General features: G+C 42.0%; 1 protein-coding gene and 1 pseudogene across 4 annotated transcripts in view; both read left to right on the top strand.

Moving 5' to 3' along the window:
- The window catches only part of THSD1 (thrombospondin type 1 domain containing 1), a 29,886-nt gene extending 10,424 nt beyond the window's left edge, over positions 1-19,462 (top strand). For 2 of the 4 annotated variants that reach the window (XM_040448308.1, XM_040448310.1), the window contains exons 4-5: positions 9,929-10,087; positions 17,033-19,462. In XM_040448308.1, coding sequence (XP_040304242.1) covers positions 9,929-10,087; positions 17,033-18,402 — 1,529 coding nt within the window. In that variant the 3' untranslated portion in view covers positions 18,403-19,462. Of the gene's footprint in view, positions 1-9,928; positions 10,088-16,953 lie in introns of all 4 variants that reach the window. The other 2 variants (XM_040448312.1, XM_040448311.1) reach the window with 2 other exon arrangements.
- Positions 16,402-16,502, top strand: LOC121013046 (uncharacterized; annotated as a pseudogene).
- Positions 19,463-19,556: the final 94 nt, after the last annotated feature.

The raw sequence follows: 19,556 nt of genomic DNA, 5'->3' as shown, positions 1-19,556 counted from the left end.
TCACCTCACGTGCACTTTTCAGCCCACGTCTAAGCCACACTCCTCCCCTGAAAGTGCTCTCACTAAAGCAGCCAGTGGATGACTTCCAAGGTCCCAAAACCCAGGGGCGCTTTGCAGCCTGTGTCTTCATTGACCTTGATTCCGTGACCTCACACTCGCCTCGCTTACCTCCCACCTGCCTGGCTGTTCCTTCATGGTCTCCTTCGTCTGCCTGTTCTGCCACCTGGTCTCATCCATTAACTATTGGACTTCCTCGCCTTTTTTTTTTTTTTTTAATGTTTATTTTTGAGAGACAGAGCGTGAGTGGGGGAGAGGCAGAGAGAGAGAGACACACAGAATCCGAAGGAGGCTCCACTCTGAGCTGTCAGGAGAGAATCCGATGGGGGGCTCGAACTCACAAACCATGAGATCATGACCCGAGCCAAAGTCGGACACTTAATCGACTGAGCCACCCAGGCGCCCCTGGACTTCTGCGCCTTATACTATTTACACACCCACTAGGTGATTACCATCCTGATGCCAGTGACTCCAGACTGGCATCCCTGCCCTGCATCTAAGTGCTGCTGCACAGCTGTCACCCCTCACGGGTCTCCCATCTCTCTCAAAAGCCACATACCTAGAATTCGACTCATCATCTTACCCCCTAAACCTGCTCCTCAGTAAGGCCTCCACCACCCCTTTCATTGTCCAGACCGGAAGCCCAGGAGTCTTCTGCTTCTCCTTCACCTCCTATAAGTAATAAATCACTAAGTCCTATGAGTTTTGTCTCCTCGGTGTCTGAATCTCTCCACGTCTCCCCAATTCTGCAGATCCCACTTAGTTTAAACCTCTGTCATCCCTTAGCTAACCTATTGCAACAGATTCCTAATCGATTCCAGCTCCCTCCGCTGTCCACTTCGTTCTCTCACTGCAGCCAGAGAGATTATGTAAAACTCAGGTCTGCTGAGGTTGTTCCCCCGCTTAAAATCAAACTGTCAGTCACCTCACTGGATATGAGGATGAGAATCCACAGGGCCCTCTGTGGCCGGGCTGCCCAACCCACAGTCACCATCCCTGGGCGGGAGCCTCCTCCCACTTTCACCTGGTTGACGTTAACCTGTCTCCCAAGTCCTCACTTGGGTCACTCTTCCTTGACCCCAAACTTGCTAAATTCCCTTGCCGTAAGTTGGCATGGCATCCTTCATTCCTCTTTCATGGCATTGATCATTTCTGTCGTGGTTTGTTCAGTGTCTTTCTCCCCCTGCCCTCAGCCTTATGCCCACCCTCACTCTCATGGGGGAAGCTCATTTGGTGGGAAAAGCCAACTTGTGCTGCCATGAAGCTATTTATGATATTTATTTGGCCCACTTAGTAGGCCTGGCACTTTAATAGCTGTTCAATACATGTTTTATTCAAGTGAAAATTGAATGCAAATGTGGCCGGTCCAGATATTAGCATAGAAAAATTATATCCAGCTAATTTAATCATTCAAGCTACACTTGCCTTTTCAAAAGAAGTTAAGAGGAAAAAAAAGTCTAATTGAATTTAGTGGAAACAAACCAAGGGATATAAAGACATTTGAGCCATTTGATTAAAAACACTGGGAGCAGGAGGTCTACCTTGTGGTTCTCCCAGCTGTTGGGGTTCCCGCTGATTCTTCTGCTCGTTTAAAGACTGAGTTTTCGGGGCGCCTGGGTGGCGCAGTTGGTTAAGCGTCCGACTTCAGCCAGGTCACGATCTCGCGGTCCGGGAGTTCGAGCCCCGCGTCAGGCTCTGGGCTGATGGCTCGGAGCCTGGAGCCTGTTTCCGATTCTGTGTCTCCCTAGCTTTCTGCCCCTCCCCCGTTCATGCTCTGTCTCTCTCTGTCCCAAAAATAAATAAACGTTGAAAAAAAAAATTTAAAAAATAAATAAATAAATAAAGACTGAGTTTTCCCCACAGCAGCAGGGAGAAGACACTGGAGAGGGGCAGAAAGAAGGAGACTCCGGCTAATCACTGACATTTATGCTAGTAATGGGGACCTCAGTGCCTTCCCTGGTTTTAGTATAAAAAATGTATGACTGAATCGAGTTCTCTTCTTTTCATTTTCCACTTAAAATTGGCAGCTGACTTTTTTTTTTTTTTTTTTTTTTTTGCTAAATGGTATCATTTAGGGACCCCATTGAACCCGCCATGACTTGTGTGAGCTGCTGCCTCCACTGAATTTCTTACTAGTTCCTTTGAACAATGGAGTAATGTATTTGACATGTCTGTCTCTTTTTCCAAATATATCTTCAGACCTGAAGATAGTAAGTAAATAACAGTTTACAGGAAATGCAAAATAGATGTGCTGCATTTAACCAAAAATTATTCATGGTCTTCATTAATCCTACTTGGTGTGAATGTTCATATTTTTCTCTGCAGAAATGTTAATGTGTTTGGCTATGGGATGCTGCCTGAGATCCTGGTAGGGGAGTGTTAGTAATCTTGGCATAGCACTGTAATAACTTATAAAAATAAGTTGAGAAATCCTAAATGCTGAGCACATCTGCCCAACATCCCGTTTCAGACAGGAGTATATAAATTTAGGGTAAAAGTTGATAATGAATATGATAGAGGATATGAAGTCATAGTCACATAACTTTTTTTAACTTAGGTTTTTTTTTTTTGGTAAATAAAAAGTGTATATATTTATAGTTTCCTTGATAATTTAATTTTTAGGCCATCTTCTTGTTTCTGTGATTAAGTGGTATGGTTTTTCTTTCATAATGACTGAACAAGAGCTTTTTACCAAGGACAGAACTATCAACCCTGTCAGTTCCTTCCTGTTTGCACGTTGTGCATTATCTTTAATTCTCCGCCAGAATCTATTTTAAGCTACTTGTCCACTTTGGGAGTTAGTTTACCTAAAGCTAGAAAATACAGTTGTAAAAATTCATGTAAGTAGACCCCTAGATGCTGCACTACTTCATATTCTTTGAAAGTGAATGAATATGTAAATCCTTCCAAGAATAAACTCTTCTTTTGGGATTCCTTAGGAATATCCTGTAGGATATCTGACATCCTTTGTGCGATCATCTGACATAATAAAGCTAATGTTTATATAGTGATTACTTTGTAACCAGGCACTGTTCTGAGTGATTTATAAATATTAACCTGTTTAATCTTCATAACAACCCTATTAGTTAGGCTTATAATTTTGTCAATTTTATAGGTGAAGAAATAGAAGCACAAAATAAGTAACTTGCCTGAGCTCAATTGGTGGTTAAGTGTCTTAACCACTACTGATGGTTGACTGGCTTTTACCATTATTCTTCACTGCCTCCCATATAATCAACTATCAATTCATGTATTAAATAATGTAAAATGTTTAAATTGAAAAAAGTTATACTATTTTCTCATCTCACTGGTTTGTCTTGTGCTGTCCACCCCTCTTGAAACACACATAACCCACTTTGGAACCCACAAGCATGATTTGGCCAATATAAATGAGCCTTGTTCTGTGCACAGAAAGTCTGAACTGCTTATCCAGGTGCCTTTGCTCCATCTGTTGCTTTTAGTTACTCTTGTCTAGAGAACTTTCTTTTCTTTCTTTCTTTCTTTCTTTCTTTCTTTCTTTCTTTCTTTCAGCTAATGTTTTTTTTTTTAATGTTTATTTCTTAAATTTATTAAAGAGAGAGATAGAGCACAAGTGGGAGAGGGGCAGAGAAAGAGGGAGAAAGAAAATCCCAAGAAGGCTTTGCACTGTCATCGCAGAGCCTGATGTGAGCCCATTGTGGGGCTTGAGCCCACAAACTGTGAGATCATGACCTGAGCTGAAACCAAGAGTCAGACGCTCAACTGACTGAGCCACCCAGGCGCCCCTAAAGAACTTTTTTTATAAGCGTGTTTTGTTTAGTTGCTTTAGTTTCTTGAGCAAAATGTCTTCCAGTTGTGACTATTTCATGGGCTGTATTCTTTCAGATAGTCTTGAGGGGTGGAAACAAATTTCCCTTTTCCTATTCCAGACAAATTTTGCTCATTCAGAATTAATATCCTCTATAGTAGCCTGAAAGGTATTTATGGTGGCCAAACAGGTTTGTTATGTAGTGTGAGTGCATGTATGGACATCTAACCAGGACAAAACAAAACAGCTTTCATTCATGAAAAGTATTTGAAATATTGATCATCTTGCTCTTTATTTCTAAAACACGAACTACATTTATCTAATGACTTTTCATTTAGCCTAGTATTTCCCTCAAAGTTATTGGTAGAAATCTTCAGGGAACAGACAGAATTACTTAAAGCATTAAAAATTTTTGCCTGACTAAATTTGTTAATTGCTTTGGTTGATTTCCTATGTTCCTGTTTGATTAATGTGGCTTAAAATTAAAGGAGATAAGATGTAGCCTAAATGTTTACTTTTTGTTGATTGTCCTACAAACCATGATTTTACTTCCAAGGGAAAGAGACACAACATTTCAAAATGAAAATTGTTTTTATATAATTTATTGTCAAATTGGTTTCCATACAACACCCAGTGCTCATCCCAACAAGTGCCTTCTTCAATGCTCATCACCCACTTTCCCCTCTCCCCAACCCCCATCATCCCTCAGTTCTCAGTATCCAAGAGTCTCTTGTGGTTTGCCTCCCTCCCTGTCTTGTGATTTGCCTTTTTTTTTCCCTCTTCCCCTCCCCCATGGTCTTCCGTTAAGTTTCTCAAGATCCACAGATGAGTGAAGTGAAAACATATGGTATTTGTCTTTCTCTGTCTGGCTTATTTCACTTAACATAATACCCTCCAGTTCCATCCATGTTGCTGCAAAAGGCCAGATTTCATTCTTTCTCATTGCCAAGTAGTATTCCATTGTATATATAAACCACATGTTCTTTATGCATTTGTCAATTGATGGACAGACATTTAGGCTCTTTCCATAATTTGGCTATTGTTGAAAGTGCTTCTATAAACATGAAATTTTTGACAATAATATTCATGCTTTTATTAAAACTTTGATTTTTTTTTCCTGGCCACTACTAGTGGAATTTTTGTTTTTAGTTTGACAAATAACTTTATATATTAAATAAATTATATTCATGTAAAGTAAATGAGAGTTTACAAAAAGATTATTAGCATTTGTAATTCTACCTTTTGTGGTCTTAAATATGAGCATAAGAGAAGGATAAACTATGCACTGACTTAATTTTCAGTTTAGATTTCTCAGTAGTGGAATTCCCAGTTGATTTTTCAAAAATAAATCACCATACTTTAATTCAAAGAGATTTTAATATGAGAGTCCCAAAGCTTTGCAGGCACGAGGGGCTTAGTGTCTGAATAGCTCTGTAGCTTAAGGACAAAGCTGGCTTATTGTTCTTCCATTTGAGGAGCTGCAGTCTAATCTGGAGACACAGAACCAATATTGTGTTCAGTTGGACCTCTGGATGGAACATAATTACCACACCTCAGTTGATGTTGGTCCAGGGTTGTGGTTTGTAATGCTCCCACTCTTGTGAAAATCCCAGAGACTTTTAATTGCTTTAAAGAGCTCATACTCCATGACTCATTTCAAAGATTGCACCACTTGGATTACCTGAGAATGTATCTGCCCTATGTGTTCTTATGTTTTCCTAGTGCTTTATATACCTGTGAATGTATTGAACTTTTGTCCATAAATGATGAAGAAAGACTTTTATGCAGAGGGTGTTTTGGTGCCCAGGGTTGGTATGACCTGGGTCTTGAGGTTGGATGGGTACTGATAGAGAAGGGTCTTAGAACAATTTTTTGTGGGAGACTACTTAATTATTCTATCTGGCAGTGATTACATAGATGCTTGGAAGAGATGCTTGCATGTGTCAGTCATTAAACTGTTCTGGGAATATTTGGTATGAATTTGAAGCTCTGGTGGTAGGTGCACCCCCATTTAAGATTGTTAAGACTCCTTTCTAGATTAACCCTTTTATCATTATGTAATAATGTCCCTCTTATTCCTGGTAGTATCCCTTGTTCTGCAGTCTACCTTGTCTGATGCTAATATCGTTACTCCAGTTTTCGGTTAATGAATGTTCATGGGTTTAACTTCTCCCAACTGTTAATATTTAACCTATTTATGTATTTAATATTTAAAGTAAGTTTTTTAGTGAAAAAATTTTTAACTGAGTATAGTTGACACACAATGTTACCTAGTTTCAGGTGTACAACATAGTGATTCAACTTCTCTATATGTTATGCTTAGCTCAACACAAGTGTGACTACCATTTGTCACAATATGATGCTATTATAATGTCTTTGACTATTTTCTCTGTGTTGTGCCTTTTATTCATATGACTTACTCATTTCTTCACTGGAAGCCTGTATTTCTCTCTTCCCTTCATCCATTTTTCCCATCTCATCACCCCCTTCCTTCTGGCAACCATCAGGTTGTTTCTGTATTTATACATCTAGTTCTGCTTTTTGTTTGTTTATTCATTTGTTTTTTAGATTCCACATATGAGTGAAATCATATAGTGTTTATTTTTCCCAGTCTGACTTATTTCACTTAGCATAATTCCCTATAGGTCCATCCTTTTTTGCCCTATAGATCTCATCCTTTTTTGTGGATGAGTATTATTCCAGTGTGTGCGTGTGCATGTGTGTGTGTGTGTGTGTGTGTACCTACCTTACATCTTTTTTATCCATTCATCTATCAACGGACACTTTGGTTACCTCCATATCTTGGGTATTGTAAATAATGCTGCAATAAACATTGGAATGCATATATCTTTTTGAATTAGTGTTTTAAGTGAGTTTCTTTTGAGTAACATATAGTTAGGTCATGCTTTTTTACCCAATCTCACAATCTCTATCTTTTAAGAGGTGTGTTTAGATTATTTATATTTAGTGTAACCATTATTTGGTTAGATTAAGATCTGTCATCTTGGTAGTTTTCTATTTCTTCTGTTCTTTGTTTCTTTTTCCTCATTTCTGCGTTCTTTTGTGTTAATTGAATATTTTTTATGAGTTAGTTTAACCACACTATTGGTTTACTGTTTACACCTTAAAATGTTTTTTGTGGTTGTCCTGGAGTTTACAATATATATCTTTAATTATTCTTGATCTACCTTTGAGTAATAATGTTTTGCTTCACATGTAGCATAAGGACCTTATTAATAGTACACTCCCAATTCATTACTCCCATTCTTTGTGTGATTATTGTCATACATTTTACTTTATATATGCTCTGAATACATAGTACTATTATTCTTTAGCAGTTACAGTTTAGAGCATTTAAAAATAAGAAAAAATGAGTTTTATTTTTACCTTTATAAATGCCATTTCCAGCACTTTTCAGTTCTTTGTACAGACACAATTTTTTTTCTGGTATCATATTCCTTCTGCCTGAAGGATTTTCTATTAACATTTCTTGTAGTGAGGGTCTGCTGGTAATTAATTTTATTGATTTTTGTTTGTCTAAATCTTTATTTCTCCTTAATTTTTGGAAGAATTTTGGATCGGTCTTTTTTTTTTTTTCTTTCATTTCTTTAGAGATACTACTCCACTATCCTTGGATTACACGACAAGAAGTCTGCTCAATTTCTCATCTTTATTCTTCCACATACAATGTGTTTGCTCCTTCCACCTTCCCTCCTCCTCCCACAGCCTTAAAAGTTTTTTTGTTTGTTTGTTTGTTTGTTTTTATCAGTTTAAATATAGTGTGTCTAACTTCTTTTTGTTTATTTGCTTTTTTGTATTTATTCTGCCTGATGTTTTCTGAGCATCTTGGATAGAGCTTAGTATATGTCATTAATTTTGGAAAATTCTTGGTCATTTTTTGATTTCTTTTGGGATTCTAATAACATGAGCAAGAGATTATTTGATATTGTCCCCCAGATCTTGGATATTCCATTCTGTTTTATTCACTCTCTCTTTTTATTTTTTATTTTTTTAATTTAATTTTTTTATTTTTTAAAAATGTTTTATTTTCAATAGAGACAGAGACAGAACGCAAGCAGGGGAGGGCAGAGACAGAGGGAGACACAGAATCTGAAGCAGGCTGAGCATGTCTGCACACAGCCTGACATGGGGCTCAAACCCACGAACCATGAGATCATGACCTGAGCCAAGGTCAGACACTCAAGCAACTGAGCCACCCGGGCACCCCCACTCTCTCTTTTTAATCTTTGTGTCTCAGTTTGAGTGATTTCTATTGACCTATATTAAATTTACTGTTTCTTTCCTCAGTAAGTCTACTTATGAGCATTCTAGAAGGCATTCTTCATCTTTGTTCTGTGTTTTTCATTTCTAGCATTCCATTCACCTCTTCTTAGTTTATAACTCTCTAATGAAAATTTTTATCTATTCATCTTGTTTACCTTTCCACTAAAGTCTTTCATGTTAATCATAGTACTTTAACTTCTCTCTCTGATAGTTCTTTTTTTTTTTTTTTAATTTTTTTTTCAACGTTTATTTATTTTTGGGACAGAGAGAGACAGAGCATGAACAGGGGAGGGGCAGAGAGAGGGAGACATAGAATCGGAAACAGGCTCCAGGCTCTGAGCCATCAGCCCAGAGCCTGACGCGGGGCTCGAACTCCCGGACCGCGAGATCGTGACCTGGCTGAAGTCGGACGCTTAACCGACTGCGCCACCCAGGCGCCCCTCTCTCTGATAGTTCTAATACCTGGATCACATTTGGGTCTGGTTCTCTTGATTACTTTATTTACTGGTAGTTTTTTTCTTGCTGCTTGTGTGTCTCATAATTTTTGGTTGAAAGTTGCACATCTTATTTAGAACTGTAGACAACAATAAATAGTACTTATGTGGGGAAATGGGCATACCCTATTTTTGCTAGGCCGTTACTGTGGGGATTGGGTCAGTGCACTAAGGAATTAAGCTGTGTTTGGGTTTGTGCTGTTGCTATGGCCATCCTCAGTACATGATAGAGTTCAGAATTTTCTAATGTTACTTTGCAGTTAGGGTAGGAGTTGGCTTGCCAGGCTTCTCCACCCTCAGCTTTAGGCTTGAGCCTGCACACAAGAGAGGTTGTCATCTGTCGCTCTTGCCCCTGCTCTAGCAGTGGGTTGTTATTAGTGATACTTGGAAATTGCTAGCATGGTGCAGGGTAGGGTTTGGGTGATGGGAGCTGGAGAGCTTTTTCTTGTTCCATTTCATCCTTAGTCTTAGATAAATGCTGTGCCCCTGAGTCTCAGGGATGGGGCCTTCTTGATCTTGCCTCTCTTCAGTGGTGGAAGCTCTCTAATAGTCTGGACTCAGTATATTTTCTGCTCCTCTTCAGGGGTGAAGGATTTCCTTCTTTTTGCATTCCTTAGCAGCATTGTGTCTCAACTGGTGCCCTTAAAGTGACAGGGCTGCTGCTTTCCCCCCAGTGGTTGAGGCTTTTGTTGGTAGAGCAGATGGGGAGGAGAATCCACATGAGGTTTGTCTTTCCCACACCTTCTATCCTCAGGCCTGAACTAAAAGGAAGGCCCTCTCTGGCCTTGCACTTACCCTCAGTCCTTCTTGTGAGCATTTGATGAGATCCATGAAGAACCTGCAAGTGGGTACAAATTCCCATAGGATATGTACTCCCAGGGAGTACAGGATATGGCTCCCAGGGATTCTATATTCTCATGCTAGCCCACACTAGGCTTCTAGCAGTTCATATGTTTTCAGATGACTTCTTTCCACTAGCTTTTATGAGGCCTGGTATCTATCTCAGGAAGCAAGGTTTGCATCCTGTCTTGCCTTAGAGGAGGCTGTGTTTCCTTCAGGCCATTTGGTTGTCCTGTGACCTTTGCTCTCTGATGAGTTCCAAAAAGGTTAATATTTTGTAAATTATACAGCTTCCCTTTGCTTTAAGGGTGGTTACACACTCTTTCCAGCTTTCCGCATCTTTGGGAATATATTTATTTACTGACTTTTCAAGGCCTGAGATTTGAGTTTGCTGCTTCATTTGGGTACAGTTAAATTCTGATTCTCAAATGAACTAGCATTAAAAGCATGGCTAATGTCCTTGCAGAAACTTGGGGACTGTGGCAGCCGTGGAGCCAGTGTAGTGCCACATGTGGGGATGGTGTCAGAGAGCGACGCCGCGTGTGCCTGACTTCCTTCCCCTCCAGACCTGGCTGCCCTGGAATGTCCTCGGAGACCTCCCTGTGTTCCCTGGAGGAGTGTGCTGGTAGGTATTCTTCTTTCTTCGGGAATCTCTCCACAGAGGGACTGTTGAACCTAGACCTGCCTGAAAATCACCAACCTGAGTTCAGAGGTGGACTCATTGACACTCTGTTATTGCTGCTGGCTTTACTAAGGCTATACACAGTAGTTTTTCTACGACTGGGAGTAGCTGGCCAGTGAGATGGCGGGGGATTTCACACTATGGAAGACAGGGAAATGACAAGGAAATCATTTTTAAAAGTACAAAAATAGGAGGGATGATCTTTTCTTCCTGAGGTATTTTTGGTTGTGCTTTTGTTTTCTTATCTATCCTTTACTTCTTCCTGCTAAAATTGTGGAAGAACATGTAAAAAATGCTTTTTCTCATCATCTCAGAGAAGCTCGAGGGGACCATATAGACGGTTATTTGTCAAAATGGGTCAAGTCACCCTGTCTTATCCCTGAATGGCCTTTCATTTCCTCTTTATTACCCCTATTCAGGAGGAGAAGGTGGGGAGATTTCTTCTTGTCATCATCTAGAGACTGGCCTTTCTGTCATCCTCTCAGCATCTTGAAGGCACTCGTGGGTGTTCAGTGAGTTTTTGATATGAATGGTTTATAGATGTAATGCTGACAAGCTCGGTTAGGTGTGCTTCAGCTTATGGAGTTGAATTCCATTCATTTGCTACAGGTTACAGTAATACTAATCCTTGTTCTTTCCACACACCATCTCACCTACTGATCTACAAACAGCCCCCCATTTAATTTGACAGCCTTTGCTTTGGTCCTGACCCTTAGATAAAGTCCTTCTGTCAAGTCCTGACTTCTTCCACTCTCCAATTCCAGGTTAGAAAACCATCCCTAGTTCTTTGTCCCTTAAGATCTGGGGGAGTTAGATTTTTTTCTGTGTTTGGATCTCAGAGCATCTTTAAGCAAAAACCACAGGCATGTGGCAACACCTTGGCCAGTGTCCCCCACATGTGATCTTACAAATTCATTTTTGCTGTCTCATTTTTCCAGCCAGACTTGTTCCCTTTATTCCAGCATCCTGAGGATGTTCTTTCTTCTGATTTTCCTCAGACTTAAGCTCTTCTGCTAGCCCTTAGCCTGCCCCTCTTCTTTCATAAGGCCTTGACCCCACTCTGAATCTGTTCTATCTGCAGTTATATTTTGTATTATTTTCTAGGCTCTATTCTCTGTCTACTCTTTCTTTATAAGTCCCCTTCACTTTCACAGCTCCTTTCTTGGGTATAAGTACCTTCAAATATATCTGTTCCTCTCAATTCTGGGATGGCATGTTGTGTTAAGATATTCTATCTAGAGTTCCATAATGAAGGAATAAATGAGTGAATGAGTGGATGAACTCAATTGAATTTAAAATCAATTGTCACTGGCTTCTGTACCTTAGAAGTGACAAGATATAAATGGTTTGTTGACCATGTGCTATGTGCCAGCACTTTAAATACATTATCACACTTAATTGGGACTCTGTAGCATAGAGAGGATAACTGACCTGCCCAAGACCATAAAGCTAGAAAGCAGAGGATTAGATCTGACCCTTCTAAGCTACCTATCTTGAATACCTTGCCTTTCTGCATGGGCCAGTCTAGCTTTCTGGAAGCATCAACAACCTGGAATTAGCAATTAATTTTGAGGATATATGGAATTATTTCATGTTCTTTTGTCTTGACTCTTTAATATTGGGTGGGAACTAGAAATTTGTACTAGATTTTTGGAAAATTTGGGAACTAGAAATTATAAATTAGCAAAAAGGTCCTCAGATACATGCTTATGTGGATAAAGATGATAATTTCTTCCAAGTGTTCATCTTCGTATTCAGTCTATTTCACACTCCTTGGAAATGTAAAGATCTGTTCGTAGGCTGCTTAGCATCTGGAAATCTTCACTTCAAGTGAAAGAGGGAAGCAGATGAGGCAGAGAGGGGTGAGGTCAGCAGCTCTTGGGCTTTTCTCCAGCCATGGTTTTGAAGGGAGCCAGCACAGTCAAAGATAACAGCTAAATAAAGCGACCATGATGTGCAATTGAATTGCTGCTCCCCATGGAGGTAAGCAGCCACTGTACTTGAATGAAGTGATGTCAGGAAACAAGTCTTTCATCATTCAGCCAGGTTCACTTGGTTAAGAGTTTAGTTTTATTTGGCTTTGAAGGATGTTTTTTTGTCAAGTTCTATGTTAATTTGACCATCTCGTTCAAACTTGAGAATGGGAGGATCCACTGCCATATGTCCACATTCTGTCAGGTGGGATATTGATCATTTTGCTATTACCTTTTTAATAATGAATTAATCTAACATTTATTGGATACCAGCTATGTGTAAGTTACTATGACTGGGGTTGGGAACATAGTAAAATCTTAGATTGCGAGTAACTCGTCTGTGAGTGTTCCACAAGACGAGCAAACATTTCTAATAAATTTTAACTTGATAAACAAGCAATGTCTTGCAGTACGAGTAGTACATGATGCCAAATGCCACATGATCACAATTGAGCCAGTGGTTCTTGAAATTTGCTTTGATATACAAGTGCCTTGGATTACCAGCATGTTTCTGGAATGAATTATACTCGCAAACCAAGGTTTTACTCTATGAAGATAAGGCATTGTTCCTATCTGGAAGGCACTTAGGATATAGTAGCTCAGCAGACACACAGGAATAATATACAGCACAGTGTAGAGCCTACAATGAAAAAAGTATCCACGGCTTACTATGGAAGCTTTCCGGGGTGAAAATCCATGCTGGGAATAACTCCTTTGTTGGAGGTGGTGACATCTGAGCTAAAGTTTGAGAGTTGAGTAGGTGTCACTGAGGTGAACCACGTGAGAAAGGGAATTTAGCCAGGGGAACAATGGATGAAAACATGAAAGAAGATGGCACATTAAGACAGCCAAAGAACTGAAAATAGTTTAATGTATCTAGAGCATAGTGTACCAGACGGAGTGGTAAAAATGAACCCAGACAGGTAGGTAGGAGCCAGATTCTAAGGGACTTTCAAGGTTTGGCCTGTATTTCAGAGGGATCTCTTAGCTATAGTATGGAGAATACATTGGAAGGGGTAGGAATGGCAGCAGCAAGGCCTGTTAAGTGTTTTTCAGGTGAAGAATGAAATGATGACAGTGGAGAGGCAGAGGAGGGAAGGGGTCAAAGACTCCGGATGTGGGAAGTGATGGAGAGGGAAGTATCAAGGATTAAAACCAGGATTCTAGTACTGGCAGCTTCATGGACAGCGGTGCTGTTTCCTTGAGATTGGATATATTGGATGAGACCCAGGTTCTGGGGGAAAGAGGATGAGTCTTGGGCATGTGAAAGTGAAGGTGTTGATGGGACATTGGTGGAGAGAGTAGAGCTAATGGAGCCTTGCTCCAAAGTCGATGTTCTTTGCTCCAAATTAAGTGAGTACTATCGTTGAAGCCAAGAAGAGAAAAAGTTTCAGGAAGTGTTGGGAAGTAGCCAATACTGCAGTCAAGGAATATCAGGACTAAATTTTTTTGAATTTAGCTACTAGATCATTAATGACCTCAGCAGAAACTATTTCACTGAAACTAATTCTGGAGTCAGGTTGCAGGACTCAGAGGTGATGATGTGGAAGGAGTAAGTCAGCAAATATAGAGTCTTCTTTATTTAAGCTTTGCTGGGAGGACAAGGAATAAGATGGTTGTGGCAGTAGTGAGAGGGTTCTAGAAGGGTCTTTTTAAAGTGAGAGCTTAAGCATGTTTGCACGGAGCTGCATAGGGGAGAAGCTGGAGAGAACTGGTACAGAGGGTTGATCCCCCTGGAGAAGGGTGACCGAGCGCACTTGGTGGACCCACCTTTCTAGGCAGATACTTCTTCCACTCCATAGAGAAAGAAGTAAATAGAAGTGTGGCTGCTCCTAAGTCTGCATGGGAGAAGAAAATGGCAAAAGAAGCTGGGGGTGTACTTTCCAGATAGCTTCTATTTTTGTGTGAATCAGTGGCATTCTGAGGAGGAGGGTTGGTAGGGGACTTGAGAAAAGTGGTGAAACTTGTAGGGAATGAAAGAATTGAGTTGCTTAGGAGCCCGTGCTGCCCATGCTGTGGGCAGCTGAGGTTGGGGGCTGTCGGTATGCAGAGGCACTGACCCACACAGGTGCATTATTTTCTCCACCAGTGCTCCGCACCTTGGTGCAGCAGCTGGTAATTCACGTTTTGGTTTACCTAGGGATGGACTTTTGCTGTAGATCGGGGAAAGGAGTATGGCTCAGTTATAAAGGTCAGAGAGAGGTTATTGGTAAGAGAATGGTTTATGTAGTGGATCATAAGTGTAGGGAGAGAAGTGAGGCCAGGAGTTGGCTGGCATATGGGGAGAAAATAAATGGATGAGTTGGGGAATCAGAAATTGCAGTGAGGTTGAGAAACCAGTGTAATAATATTGGCCGAGTGAGAGGAGAAGAAAATAGGCTATGAAATTGAATATTCATAAAATAGCTTGAAAATAGGCTATGAAATTGAGTATTTCAGAAGAGGAGCAGCTGCAAACAATGGTAAGGCTTTATATGTTGGATGGGCACTGACATTGCCCAGTTGGGCCTACCTGTAGGATGGTAAGGAAGACTGAGACCCAGGTGCTAGTGACTGATGGCTGCCACAAGGTTGGAGGACGGCAATGTTGAGGGGGCATTAGGCGGATGGTCTGGGTAGATGGCATGGGCATCAGAAGAGTAGAAGACACCTTGGATATCACCCTTAGTAACATATTTATGGATATTTATCCTCAGACAAGGGAAACAAAAGCAAAAATAAACAATTGGGACTACAAATAAAAAGCTTTTGCTGCACAACAGAGGAAACCATCAACAACACGAAAGGGCAACCTACTGAATAGAAGATATTTGCATATATCTGATAAAGGGTGAATATCCAAAAAATATAAAGAACTGACAAAACTCAACACCAAAAAAAAAAAAAGAAAAGACAAAAACAAAAAACAACAACAAAGAATCCAATTCAAAAAGGGCAGAGGACATGAATAGACAGTTTTACAAAGAAGACGTACAGATGGCCAACAGACCCATGAGGAGATGGTCAAGATCACTCATCATCAGGGAAATACAAATAAAAACCACAATGAGATATCACCTCACAGCAGACAGAATGGCTAGTACGAAAAAGACAAGAAATAGTGTTGGTGAGGATATGGAGAAAAGAGAGCATCTTGTGCACTGTTGGTAGGAATGTAAATTGATGCAGCTACTGCAGAAATACTATGAAGGATCTTCAAAAATTAAAAAAATAGAAATATGATATGATCTAGTAGTTCCACTACTGAGTATTTACCCAAAGAAAATGAACACTAATTCTAAAAGATACATGCACCCTATGTTTATTGCAGCAGCATTTACAATAGCCAAAATATGGAAGCAACCCAAGTGCTCATCAGTAGATGGAATGGATAAAGGAGAGGTATTAAGATAAGTGAGACAAATACCACCTGCTATCATTTATTTGTAGAATCTAAAAAACAAAAAAAAATTAATTCTTAAACAGAGAACAGACTGCTTGTTGCCTAAAGGAGGTGAGTGGGGCAGATGGGCAAAATAAAGAAGATTAAGAGGTACAGACTTTACAGTTATAAAATAAATAAGTCATGGAAGTGAAAAGTACAGCATAGAGAATTTTTTTTTTTTTTAAGTAGAATTTTGATCCGGAGGTGAAACAGTTGAAAATGGCAATCAGGAATGAGAAGAGTGAGGAACACTCCATGCTGCTGGTCTTGTTTGCTTATAAACAAGTGTGCATAGCAGCTTCCACACAAAAGGGTGGGCAGGGGAAGCCGTGCCCCTCAGGAGATCCAGTCCCCTCAGGTAAGGCAAGGAAGGAGGCAAAGGGAAAGGTTCTGGATGCCGAGGAGTTTGGCTATCCCATTGGTGGGGGGGAGCAGAAAAGACAGGGAAGCAGTGGGAAAGTGGGTTATGGACATGACACACAGAGCTGGTAGCGGTAAGACTTAGGGGGGCAATGGGACAGGACAGGTGACTGGAAGCCCCTGAAGGGTGGTCAGTGACAAAGAGGTAAGAGAGGGGAGGCCCGGTGGCATTAGGTGGTCTCAGTTTCCTGGGTATTTCAGTGGCAGTACAGGCTGAGGCCCCAGCTGGTGTCTGAAGCTTGGTGAAACACTTTGATGGCCATGGGACAAAGCAGTTGGAGACAGCAGGGAAGAAAAAGATAAATCAACACCCCACGGAAGGAGGCAAGAGGAGAGGACAGCTGGAAAGAGAACAGTGAGCAGAAGAGGCTTCAACCAGGAAAGCAAGTTCTTTGACATTAGAAGGGAAACTTGAGTTGCATTACATTACCTAAAGACTTGTGCTTGTCTCCGCAGCACATGTACCAAATTGGAACCATACAGAGATTAGCATGGCCCCTGTGCAAGGATGACACACATTCGTGGAGCGTTCGCTATTGCCTAAAGACTTATTTTCACCTATTAATTTCTTCAGATATGCGAACTGAGATACAACCTACCTGAATCATTTTGCATGTCAGGTTTTAATACTTGATAGGAATTTTCTGATGTGCATCTCAAAGGTACATTTAACTATAGATATCCCGTGTTCACCTTATCTTGATCTTACCCTGACACTTTCCTTATGCTGCTGCTTTCTATGTGGAACATTTGAGACACGTGTTAGCAGGAGCCAGTGAGCCCCGAAGTCACCCCTGATTGTGGCTTATCTGCTCACCTCATTTCCGTGTGCCTTGGTGTTTTTTGTTTGTTTTGTTGTTGTTGTCGTTATTGTTTTTGTTTTTTGTTTGGGTTTTTTTTTTGTTTGTTTGGTTTTGTTTAAGCTGCCAGCAGAGACACGTGTGTTAAGACCCGAAATCCCAGTCCTTGTTTATTTTACGTTTTTTTTCTAGAACTGCTAGATAATCAGAACCTTAAAACCACGCAGAGAATCAATACCAGAGAATACATTTGCTCTCCCTTGTCTTGTAGCTTTCCAGCCATCCAGTGCATCCCCTCTTCAGCCCCAGGGTCCGGTGAAGTCCAACAACATCGTGACCGTCACTGGGATTTCCCTGTGCTTGTTCATCATCCTCGCCACCGTCCTCATCACGCTGTGGCGGAAGTTCGGCCGCACCCCGAAGTGCCGCACGCCGGCTCGACACAACTCCATCCACTCCCCCAGCTTCCGGAAGAACTCGGACGAGGAGAACATCTGCGAGCTGAGCGAGCAGCGCGGCAGCTTCTCGGACGCGGGCGACGGGCCCGCGGGGGGCCCGGGGGACGCGGGCATCCCCCTGACCTACAGGCGCAGTGTGCCCGCGGCTCCCGAGGACGACGCCTCTGGCAGCGAGAGCGTGCAGTCCAACGCCCAGAAGATCATCCCCCCGCTGTTCAGCTACCGCCTGGCCCAGCAGCAGCTGAAGGAGATGAAGAAGAAGGGCCTGACGGAAACCACCAAGGTGTACCACGTGTCTCAGAGTCCCCTGACAGACACGGCCATCGACGCCGCCGCCGTGCCCCCCTTAGACGTGGAAAGCCCAGACGAAGCCGCGGCAAACAAGTTCCGGATCAAATCCCCGTTTCTGGAGCAGCCGGCGGGCGGGGCCGCGGCCAGGCCCCCCTCCAGGCCCGACCACCCGGCGTGTCAGGCCAGTTGCGCCGTCAGCCCCAGCCAGACGGTGATCCGCAAGTCAGCCACGAGGCACGTGGGCGGCAGAGGGGCGCTGCCGGAGAGGAGCCACCCCAGGGGCTCCCACTTCAGGAGGACCGCTAGTTTTCACGAAGCCAAGCAGGCCCGGCCGTTCCGGGAGAGGAGCATGTCCACCCTGACTCCACGCCAGGCCCCGGCCTACAGTTCTAGGACGCGGACCTGGGACCAGGCGGAAGACAGATTTCGGCCTCACAGTCGAGGCGCCGCCCCGTTTCCCGAGAGACCGGAAGGGGCGGGTGCAACCAGAGGTCCATTGAGCCCTGCCCCTAAGTCCTACACCCTGGGGCAGCCCGTGAGGAAACCAGACCTGGGGGACAGCCAGGCAAGCTTCGTGGTAGGAGGTGAGAGAACAGAGCCTCACAGATCTCGGAGGGGACCGTCCCCCAGTCACAGGAGTGTCTCAAGGAAGCAGCCTTCCCCCACTGCCCCCAAAGACAGCTACCAGAGGGTCAGCCCCCTGAGCCCTTCTCAGGGTAGAAAAGACAAGTGTCAGAGTTTCCCAGCCCACCCTGAGTTTGCCTTCTATGATAATACGTCATTTGGCCTCACTGAGGCTGAGCAGAGGATGCTGGACCTCCCGGGCTATTTTGGGTCAAATGAAGAGGATGAAACCACAAGTACTCTCAGTGTGGAGAAGTTAGTCATCTAGACCCACATCAGCCTGAGACTTCATACAGCTGGGGTCCTTTGCCCAGCTCCTGGTATCAGCTGCTCACAGAGCTCTACGGACTGTTTTGTATAGCTGTCTGTACATTAGGATTGGGTGGGGAGGGAGTAACTCAAGTGTGTGCATGTGTTTTAATTCATAAGGAAGAAGTTACTTATCTTGAACGTTTCCCTTTGTTATCCTAGTTCTATTGGTTTATTACTAATAACCACAATAATAAATTTTAAACAAGAGTGAAATAGGGCTTGGTCTCTCATGTGGATGTGAAAGGACAAGATGTGACTTGTAAGTATTAAGTGCTTTGAACACTTCGTTGGCAGTGTCGGACATGAAGTAAATTTGGAAGTCTCAACTATAATAAGGGCTGGAACAAAGCTAACTTTGTTTATTAAGTTGTAAATAAGAATATGACTCCTACAGGGGCAGTACTGAATGAGTTTCATGTTTGGCAGATCAAGTCAATTTTGACTGGTATGTACTAGACTACCTAGAAAATGCTGATGCCACAAGATATTTGAGAAGAACCTTTCATGCTAGAGTTGGGTGATATCTTAATGTTTTTTATGCAACAAAGAGTCCTGGTGACTTGACACAAATTAGGTGAGTTGATTCTGCTTTGGATAAATAATATAAGAAGCTGATTGTTCAGGTAGTCAAATGAAGACCTATTCATATACTCATTGTTCAGAGCAAAGAGTATACATTTTAGAAAGGAAAGTATTGTCTCCTGGGAGAGTATCATCTAGAACATGGGTAGTGAATGCTGATAAGGACGCTGACTGGCATTAAGGTTCTGACCGTGTGTGCCTGGACCAGACTGGCAGCCAAGACCCCAGAGGGTGTCCTTCTGAAACCAGTGTGTATATGTTTCTAAAGATGACTTTATCATGTTACTCAGAAAGTATGTGAATTAATCTCAGGTATATGGGAAGCAGGTAGACTAGACTGTTTTTAGTGCTGAAGTTTTTTAATTGGAAGAACGAAGTAAAGGAAGTAGAAAAAAGAAGTCTTTTAGAAATAAATCTTTTGTTTTCTGGTTCAATCTGCCTACCACCCTTTTCAGGTGAAGAATGGGAGGCTCAGGGAAGGGAATTAACTCTTGCAGGATTAGATGGACAGAGACTCCTATTTTTATT

Source organism: Herpailurus yagouaroundi, unplaced genomic scaffold (assembly GCF_014898765.1).
Source record: "Herpailurus yagouaroundi ecotype Mexico unplaced genomic scaffold, PumYag 197, whole genome shotgun sequence".
Taxonomy (NCBI): Eukaryota; Metazoa; Chordata; class Mammalia; order Carnivora; family Felidae; genus Herpailurus; species Herpailurus yagouaroundi.
The sequence above is the reverse complement of the archived record's forward strand: the minus strand, read 5'-3'. Positions and strand labels throughout refer to the sequence as shown.